The sequence below is a fragment of the Chrysemys picta genome, chromosome 13, assembly GCF_011386835.1.
Source record: "Chrysemys picta bellii isolate R12L10 chromosome 13, ASM1138683v2, whole genome shotgun sequence".
In the NCBI taxonomy this organism is placed as follows: Eukaryota; Metazoa; Chordata; order Testudines; family Emydidae; genus Chrysemys; species Chrysemys picta.
Genome location: NC_088803.1, coordinates 8,512,597 through 8,522,295, shown reverse-complemented (window position 1 = coordinate 8,522,295; position 9,699 = coordinate 8,512,597). Strand labels below are relative to the sequence as shown.

General features: G+C 54.2%; 1 protein-coding gene across 1 annotated transcript; it reads left to right on the top strand.

Moving 5' to 3' along the window:
* The first annotated feature begins 5,051 nt into the window (after positions 1-5,051).
* On the top strand, positions 5,052-6,902 carry LOC135975218 (uncharacterized). Its single transcript, XM_065565355.1, has 2 exons — positions 5,052-5,589; positions 6,400-6,902. Exons 1-2 carry the CDS (start codon positions 5,052-5,054, stop codon positions 6,900-6,902), a joined length of 1,041 nt encoding a protein of 346 aa, XP_065421427.1.
* The last annotated feature ends 2,797 nt before the right edge of the window (positions 6,903-9,699 follow it).

Genomic DNA, 9,699 nt, shown 5'->3' with positions numbered 1-9,699 from the left:
TCATACAGCGCTGCACAGAGAAACGCACCTTGTGCAATGCTCCCTTCTGACGCTGTTTGGCAGCTGCCTGCTTCATCCACTGCTTGCAGGAAGAGCAGCCGTTGGAGCTGGTGGGGGCTTGGAACCAGAGTGGGCCGGGAGCCCCCCCGTCAGCTCCCCTAAGTTCCCTGTGCGGCAGCCGCCCAGCAGGCTATGAATCGCCGGCAGTTCAGGTGTCCCTCCCACCACTGCCATGTGCTGCTCCAGCCCTCTGCCTTGGGGCTGCTCCCGGGAGCCTCCTGCTTGCTGGGGGGTGGGGGGGAAGAGGGGTGCTGATATCAGGGTGTCCCCCTCCCCCCGCTCCTGCCCCCCACTCCTGTACCGCATCACCACAGAGCTGCGGGGGGGCACGACAGGGCTCAGGACGGAGGGAGCTTGCTGGCAGCAGCTGCTATCTCAAGTTGCTGATCTACTTAAAAAGGCAATGTACTTAGAGTGGGGTTAGCGTATTTACAGCCAGTGGTGAGCTGGAGCCGGTTCACACCGGTTCGCGTGAACCGGTTGTTAAATTTAGAAGCGGTTTAGAACCGGTTGTTAAAGGGCTGGGCAAACTCCGGGCTGCGGGCCACATCCGGCCTGCGGGACTGTCCTGTCCGGCCCGCCTGAGCCCCTGGCTGGGAAGGCTCCCCCGGCCCCTCCCCCACCTTCCCCCCTCTCGCAGAGCCCGGTGCCAGTGCTCTGGACCGCTCCTGGGCAGCTCTGCAGCTCCTGACGCTTTGAGCAGCATGGTAAGGGAGCTGGGCCGGGGCTGGGAGGAGGAGTTGGATAAGGGGCAGGGAGCAGTTGGAGGGGGCGCAGGTTCTGGGATGGCGGTCGGGGGACAGGGAATGGGGGGTTGGGGAGGCGTGGGAGTTCCGGGGGTCTGTCGGGGTGGTGGTGGATGAGGTCGGGGCAGTCAGGGGACAGGGAGTGGGGCGAGTTGGATAGGGGGTGCCCTGGGGGGCAGTTAGGGTGGGGGGCTTGTACTCACTGGGCGGCACTTAATAACTGGTTCCCTACCAGGTTGTCGTCGACACTTCGGCGGCAGGTCCTTCAAGGCCTTGCTCTGGGTCTTCGGCGACACTGAAGGACCCGCCGCCAAAGTGCCGCTGAAGACCTGGAGCGAGTGAAGGACTTTCTGCCGAAGTGCCGCCGATATGGTGCCCGTGCTACACCAATATTTAGGAATGTGGGCCTGGCTTCACCAATGTTTGGGCTTACCATGCTTTGGGGGACCCCGTGCTTCAGGGGGACGCAGGGTCCAGGTTGGCCTGGAGGTCTAGCAGGGGGCATGTCTCTGGCAGCAGCGAGCAACCCGGCCCCAACCCGCCCCACTCTGCTCCACCAGCTCCCGCCATCGCTCAGGGGAGGGGCCGGAAGCTGGAAAGAGATGGGGGCGGGAGCTTGGGGGAAGGAGTGGAATGGGGGCAGGCTGGGGCCAGGTCATTCCCTGCTGCTGGCCCTAGGCCGTCCGCTAACCCCCCCAGGCCATCCTGGACCCCACGTCCTCCTGAAGCACGGGGCCCCCAAAGCGCGGGGCCCGGGGCAGTTGTCCCGGTCTGTCCTGTGGACAGGATGGCTCTGGATCCAGGGTGGTCTGGGGAGTTAGTGGGCAGCCTGGTGCTGGCAGCAGCGAGCGAGCCAGCCCCAGCCTGCCCCTGCTCCGCCCCCATTCCACCCCTTTCCCCAAGCCCCCGCCCTGCCTCTTTCCGGCTTCTGCCTCCTCCCCCAAGTGACGCTGGGAGCCAGCGGGGAGGAGCGGGGTGGGCTGGTGTGACAAAGTGGGGGGTTTACTTGTTTTCTCTGGAGTTTCAATGGTTTGCATGCGGAGGGGGTGGGACTCAGTTTCCCTGGGTATTACTGGTTTAACGAGGTGAGGGGAGAGGGAGTGTGTTTTCCAGAGGACCGGAGAGAGGACTTGAGGACCCAGCCGATGGCCGGGAGGATGGATATCCCAGCGACCGGTGACCTGGCGACCCGGAGGCCCAGCTGAGGAGACGCAGCCAGTTCTGGCCAGTGGGCGGACAATGGGCTGCAGAGTGAGGACCCAGTGACCTAACCAGCCGGTTCCAGCCAGAGGACAGAAGCGAGGAGAGGAGGCCCCGGTTTACAGCCCTGTTTCCCTGGAGAGAAGACAATGGACAGAGGCGGAGCCTGGGGCTGGTGATCTCAGATGCCCAGCTGGGAGCAGGGGGCTCTGGGCAGGAGAGGGGGAGCAGGCAGAGCCCACCTGGATGTGGAGAGACTGGGATGTGCTGGGCTGAGGGAGGCCAGGCTCCGAGAGGTGCGGCTCCAGGAGGTGGAGGGGCCTGACCCCGAGGGAGAGTGGACCCCCGAGAAGGGCTGTCTCACTGAAAGGGGCACCCCCCATTGACCGCACGTGGCCAAGAGTGGGCACGATCTGTGAGTCTGTGACAGCTGGGACTGGGACAGGACGGCTCTGCTTAGACCCGTTCTGGGCACCACCAAAAATTGTACAAACCTGGTGCCCATAGGAGTGCTGCGCTCCAGTGGGATAGCCTGGTTCATCATCATGTTCAGTTTCCACAGGGAATGTTTGCAGCCGCTGCCATGTGCCCATTGTGTCTCCTCCCTCCATCCCTGCTGCCTTGTAGAGGGGGAGGCCACATTAACAACAATGTGTTAACCCTTGAGGGCTCAGCAGCGTGCTAGTTCATCATTTAGCAGCAAGGCATTCCCTGGGAAATGTCCCACCCTCTGACTCCACCACCTCAACCAAGCTTCACAATCAGCATTGTTGTGTACAGTATTTAATTGTTTGTTTAACACTTATACTGTGTATGTGTGTGTGTGTGTGTGTATGTACAATGTCTTGTGTCTGGCAAAATAAATTTCCCTGGAACCAACCCCCCCTTATTTACATTAATTCTTATGGGGAAATTGGATTCGCTTAACATCATTTCGCTTAAAATAGTATTTTTCAGGAACATAATTACCACGTAAAGTGCGGAGTTATTGTATTAGTTTTTTAAGAATATCTTTAGTGTTTAGACTCTATGAAATGCTTGTATGTTGCTGCCTGCATTAATCTCACTGATAATATCCATATCCCATGTTATAAGCAGACATGCCAAACCCACGAAAAAAATGCGGCAACTGGGCTTGTTTTGGCTTAATTGGCTTGTGAGTTGCTTGTTGGCTTGTTTTTGGCTTGTAGATTGTTGCTTTTTTTTTTTTTGATCGGCTCCCGGCAATCAGGGACAAGGAGGGAGAGAGTCAGGGCTGCACAGTGGGCCCACCACAGTCCCAGACTGCACGCCGGGGGGATCTAGTCACATACCGTGTTGGGGTTCTTAGGGATTGGTTCGTTTTGGCCTTGTTTTGAAATGGGATTAGCTTGATTTTGGGCTTATTGTGAAATTCAGGGTGTTTATTTATAGGGTGACCAGATGTCCCGATTTTATAGGGACAGTCCCGATTTTTGGGTCTGTTTCTTATATAGGCTCCTATTACCCCCCACTCCCCCTCCAGATTTTTCACACTTCCTGTCTGGTCACCCCATTCATTTACCACGTGAAAGTTGGCAACTGGGGTTATAAGGTGATATTTAAGTGTTTCCTCTGGAATTGTAAATGCCCACACAGTCTGGAGACAAGCATGGCCAAGTGTGAAAAACAGGTTTGCCACAGGAGGTGTCATTTCCTGCCCAGCAAAAGTAGGCCCACAGACACCAGGGAAACCATTGTGGAACATGAGAGGACAAAACACTTTATTGATTGCATCCCCCCACCCATGAAGAGGAGACGTGGATGGGAACTCGTCCCATCTTCTTGAACTCTGGGAGAAGGGAATAAAAATCCCTGATAAGAAGAAATTGCGTCTTTTCAACCATTTGAACTCAGAAGGGCCAGAGACACTGAACTGAAGCCAGATATTCCCAGGGCTGCCTTCTAGGACTTCCCTGAAAGACCCTTTGAATTGACAGATCACTACAAATCTGTCACTCTTTGGATTTAGATGGTAACTCATTGGTGTGTTAATGTTTTTTTTGTTTGTTTGTTTTTTTTTGCTTTAACCTGCAGAGAACTCTTAATATTTTGCCTAGTTAATAAACCTTTAGATTCTTTATCACAGGATTGGCTACAGATGTTGTCTTTGGTGTAGGATCTAGGGTACCAGTTGATGTCAGGTAAATGACTGGTCTCTTGGGCCAGGAAGCAACCTAAATGTGATGTGATTTTTGGTGTAAGTGACCATTACCACTAATTCCAGCTTGTCTGGCTGGCAAGATAGACTGGAGAACCTAAGGGGACTGTCTGTGACTCCATGATAAGGCTGGTATAGTGATCTAGGAGTCCACATTTGTTACTGGCTTGGTGCAATCTAATTCTAGAACCAACCACCAGTTGTGGTGTGTAGTGAGGCGGAGTGGCCTCCCACTGAGCCAAAGCGTGAGGGATCATCTGTGAGCCCAGATGGGCGGAGCCAGGCTGTGACTGACCCTCCCATCGGAAGTTAGGAGGCGGGACAGGAAGTAGAAAGGGCGGGTCCTGGAGCTCAGTTGATCTGCAGCCCCCAGAGGAGACAGACGCCTTCTGCCCACTCCCAAGCCTGGAGACTGAAGGGAGCCTCGCCGAGCTGGGGACTGGCCAGAGCTGCTGGAGCTGCCAGCCGACATAGACACTGAGGCCTGGTCTACACTACGGGTTTAGGTCGACTTTAGCAGCGTTAAATCGAATTAAGCCTGGACACGTCCACACGACGAAGCCCTTTCTTTCGACTTAAAGGGTCCTTTAAACCGGTTTCTTTACACCACCTCCGACGAGGGGATTAGCGATAAAATCGGCCTTTGCGGGTCGGAATTGGGGTAGTGTGGATGGAATTCGACGTTATTGGCCTCCGGGAGCTATCCCACAGTGCTTCATTGTGACCGCTCTGGAAAGCACTCTCAACTCAGATGCACTGACCAGGTAGACAGGAAAAGACCCGCGAACGTTTGAATTTCATTTCCTGTTTGCTCAGCGTGGAGAGCACAGGTGACCACGCAGAGCTCATCAGCACAGGTAACCGTGATGGAGTCCCAGGATCGCAAAAGAGCTCCAGCATGGACCGAACGGGAGGTACGGGATCTGCTCGCCATATGGGGAGATGAATCAGTGCTAGCTGAACTCCGTAGCAGTAAAAGAAATGGCAAAGTATTAGAAAAGGTCTCCAAGGCCATGAAGGACCGAGGCCATAACAGGGACACACAGCAGTGCCGCGTGAAAATTAAGGAGCTACGGCAAGCTTACCACAAAGCCAGAGAAGCAAACGGAAGGTCCGGGGCAGAGCCGCAAACTTGCCGCTTCTACGCGGAGCTGCATGCCATTCTAGGGGGTGCAGCCACCACTACCCCAACCGTGTGCTATGACTCCGTCAATGGAGAAACACACAGGGAAGACGGTTCGGGGAACGAGGAAGATGAGGATGGAGGTACTGTAGGTAGCTCACAGCAGCAAGGAAGCGGAGAAACTGGTTTCCCCAACAGCCAGGATATGTTTGTGACCCTGGACCTGGAACCAGTAACCCCCGAACTCACCCAAGACCCTCAGGGCACACAGGAGACCTCTGGTGAGTGTACCTTTGTAAATATTTGTAAACATTACACATGGTTTAAAAGCAAGCGTGTTTAATGATTAATTTGCCCTGGCAATCGCGGCCAGTACATCTACTGGAAAAGTCTGTTAACGTGTATGGGGATGGAGCAGAAATCCTCCAGGGACATCTCCAGAAAGCTCTCCTTCATGTACTCCAGGCCAGTAGCACGTAGTCTGGAATCATTGCATAACAAAGCATGGCAGCGTATGGTCCCGGTGTTTGCTGGCAGGCAGACAATATCCATTCCTTATCTCTCTTTGTTATCCTCAGGAGAGTGATATCATTCACGGTCACCTGGTTGAAATGGGGTGATTTTATTAAGGGGACATTCAGAGGTGCCCGTTCCTGCTCTTCTGAACAGAAATGTTCCCCGCTGTTAACCACGCGGTGGGGGGAGGGGTGAAGTGATCATCCCAGAGAATCGTGTGTGTGTGTGTGGGGGGGTGGTTTACTTGGGTTTGTGCCGCATGTTAACCGGGAAGCCGCAGCCCCTCCTTTTACATTGAAAACCCATTTTAAATGGCCAACCCAATTCATCCTTGATATGGGAAATGCGCTGCTGTTTGAAACCTTTCCCGCATGTTAAGAAGGTTAAAAAAGCCAAAACACTGTGGCCTACCATGGCTGCCTGCAAGCCGAAATATGTTGCCTGGGGCACTGCGTGAGTGATCTCTCATACCAAACCGGCAGGCAGAGGAAAAATGTGACCTTGTAATGAAAGAGTGTACCCATTGTTCTCTAAAATGTGTCTTTTTTAACCCCCTCTCCCTTCTCCTCCACCAGCTGCAAATGTTTCTCCTTCGCAGAGGCTAGTGAACATTAGAAAGAGAAAACGTAGGACGCGGGACGATATGTTCACGGAGCTGCAGATGTCCTCCCACGCTGATAGAGCACAGCAGAATGCGTGGAGGCAGTCAATGACGGACATGAGAAAAGCACAATATGAACGAGAGGAGAGGTGGCGGGCTGAATGTCGGGATGAAAAGAGCAAGTGGCGGGCTGAAGACGATAGGTGGCGTCAGCTTGCAGACAGACGGCAAGAGTCAATGCTCCGTCTGCTGGAGCATCAAACTGATATGCTCGAGCGTATGGTTGAGCTGCAGGAAAGGCAGCAGGAGCAGAGACCGCCGCTACAGCCCCTGTTTAACCAACAGCCCTCCTCTCCAAGTTCCATAGCCTCCTCACCCAGATGCCCAAGAACACGGTGGGGGGGCCTCCGGCCACCCAGTCACTCCACCCCAGATGATCGCCCAAGCATCAGAAGGCTGGCCTTCAATAAGAGTTAAAGTTTTAAAATGCAGTGTGTCCTTTTCCATCCCTCCTCCCCCACCCATCCCAGGCTACCTTGGCAATTATCCCCCTACTTCTGTGAGGAACTAATAAAGAATGCATGAATGTGAAATAACAATGACTTTATTGCCTCTGCAAGCGGTGCTCAAATTGGGGAGGGGAGGGTGGGGTGGGGTGGTTGGTTTACAGGGAAGTAGAGTGAACCGGGTCTGGGAGGGGGGGTTGGAGGGTTCATCAAGGAGAAACAAAACAGAAGTTTCACACAGTAGCCTGGCCAGTCACAAAACTCATTTTCAAAGCTTCTCTGATGCGCACCGCGCCCTACTGTGCTCCTCTAACCGCCCTGGTGTCTGGCTGCACGTAATCAGCGGCCAGGCGACTTGCCTCAACCTCCCACCCCGCCATAAAGGTCTCCCCCTTACTCTCACAGATATTGTGGAGCGCACAGCAAGCAGCAATAACAATGGGGATATTCTTTTCGCTGAGGTCTGAGCGAGTCAGTAAGCTGCGCCAGCGCGCTTTTAAACGTCCAAATGCACATTCCACCACCATTCGGCACTTGCTCAGCCTGTAGTTGAACAGGTCCTGACTACTGTCCAGGCTGCCTGTGTACGGCTTCATGAGCCATGGCATTAAGGGGTAGGCTGGGTCCCCAAGGATCACGATAGGCATTTCAACATCCCCAACGGTTACTTTCTGGTCCGGGAAGAAAGTCCCTTCCTCCAGCTTTCGAAACAGACCAGAGTGCCTGAAGACGCGAGCATCATGTATCTTTCCCGGCCATCCCACGTTGATGTTGGTGAAACGTCCCTTGTGATCCACCAGGGCTTGCAGCAGCATTGAAAAGTACCCCTTGCGGTTTACGTAGTCGGTGGCTTGGTGCTCCGGTGCCAAGATAGGGATATGGGTTCCGTCTATGGCCCCACCACAGTTTGGGAATCCCATTTCAGCAAAACCATCCACTATTGCCTGCACGTTGCCCAGAGTCACTACCCTTGATATCACCAGGTCTTTCATTGCCCTGGCAAATTGGATCACAGCAGCCCCCACCGTAGATTTGCCCACTCCAAATTGATTCCCGACTGACCGGTAGCTGTCTGGCGTTGCAAGCTTCCACAGGGCTATCGCCACTCGCTTCTCAACTGTGAGGGCTGCTCTCATCTTGGTATCCTGGCGTTTCAGGGCAGGGGAAAGCAAGTCACAAAGTTCCATGAAAGTGGCCTTACACATGCGAAAGTTTCGCAGCCACTGGGAATCGTCCCACACCTGCAGCACGATGCGGTCCCACCAGTCTGTGCTTGTTTCCCGGGCCCAGAATCGGCGTTCCACGCCATGAACCTGCCCCAGTGACACCAAGATTTCCACATTGCTGGGGCCTGTGCCTTGTGAGAGGTCTATGTCCATGTCAATTTCCTCATCACTCTCTTCGCCGCGCTGCAATCGCCTCCTCGGCTGGTCCGGGTTTCGCCTTGGCATGTCCTGGCTCTGCATATACTCCAGAACAATGCGCGTGGTGTTCATAGTGCTCATAATTGCCGCGGTGATCTGAGTGGGCTCCATGATCCCAGTGCTAGCAATGGCGCCTGGTCAGAAAAAAGGCGCGAAACTGGTATCTGACAGACCAGGAGAAGGAGGGCGGGAGGGAGGGAGGGCCGAGTGACGACATGGCGAACAGGTACAGGTACAGGGAATTAAAATCAAGAAAGGTGGCTGTGCATCAGGGAGAAACACAAACAACTGTCACACAGAATCGTCCCCCCAAAGATTAAACTTAAAACCCTGGGCTTAGCAGGCCATTGATTTCACGGAGGAAGGGGAAGCAAATGAATACAGAACAAATCTATTTTTTACATCTTAAGCTGGCAGCCGACGGTGCAGCATGACTGATAGCCTCTGCAGTATGACGACGGATACCAATCGTAATATACCATCTTCTACCAAAAGGCAAGGGGCTGCTGCTGCGTAGCAATGCAGCCCCACGTCTGCCAGCCCCACGTCTGCCAGCACCCAGATCGCCCTCGGCCTCTTCTGGGTGCTTCGCAGACAATATTGGGCAATTGGGAGAAAATAGTATACTACGACTGATAGCCATCATCATCGAGACAGTAGCATGTCTGCCCAGGTGCCCATGATTGACAGCCACTGCAGTATGATGATGACGGTTACCAGTCGTAATATACCATCTTCTGGCAAGGGGCTGGTGCAATGCAGCCCTACGGCTGCCAGCCCCATGGCTATTAGTCATGCTACACCGTCTACCGCCAAAAGGCAGTTAGCAGCTCCTGCTGTGTAGCAATGCAGTCCCACGTCTGCCGGCACCCAGAGGACATATGGTGACGGTGAGCTCAGCTGAGCTGAGCGGGCTCCATGCTTGCCGTGGTATGTTGTCTGCACAGGTAACCCAGGTAAAAAGGCGTGAATCTATTGTCTGCCGTTGCTGTGATGGAGGGGGAGGGGCCTGACGACATGTACCCAGAACCTCCCGCGACACTGTTTTGCATCATCCGGGCATTGGGATCTCAACCCAGAATTCCAATGGGGGGCGGAGACTGCGGGAACTGTGTGCAATGATCCGGAAGTCGACGCTAGGTCCATGATCCCAGTGCTAGCTATGGCGCCTGGTCTGAAAAAAGGCGCGAAACTAGTATCTGACGGACTAGGGGAAGGAGGGAGGGCGGGCCGAGTGACGACATGGCGTACAGGTAAAGGGAATTAAAATCAAGAAAGGTGGCTGTGCATCAGGGAGAAACACAAACAACTGTCACACACAATGGTCCCCCCAAAGATTAAACT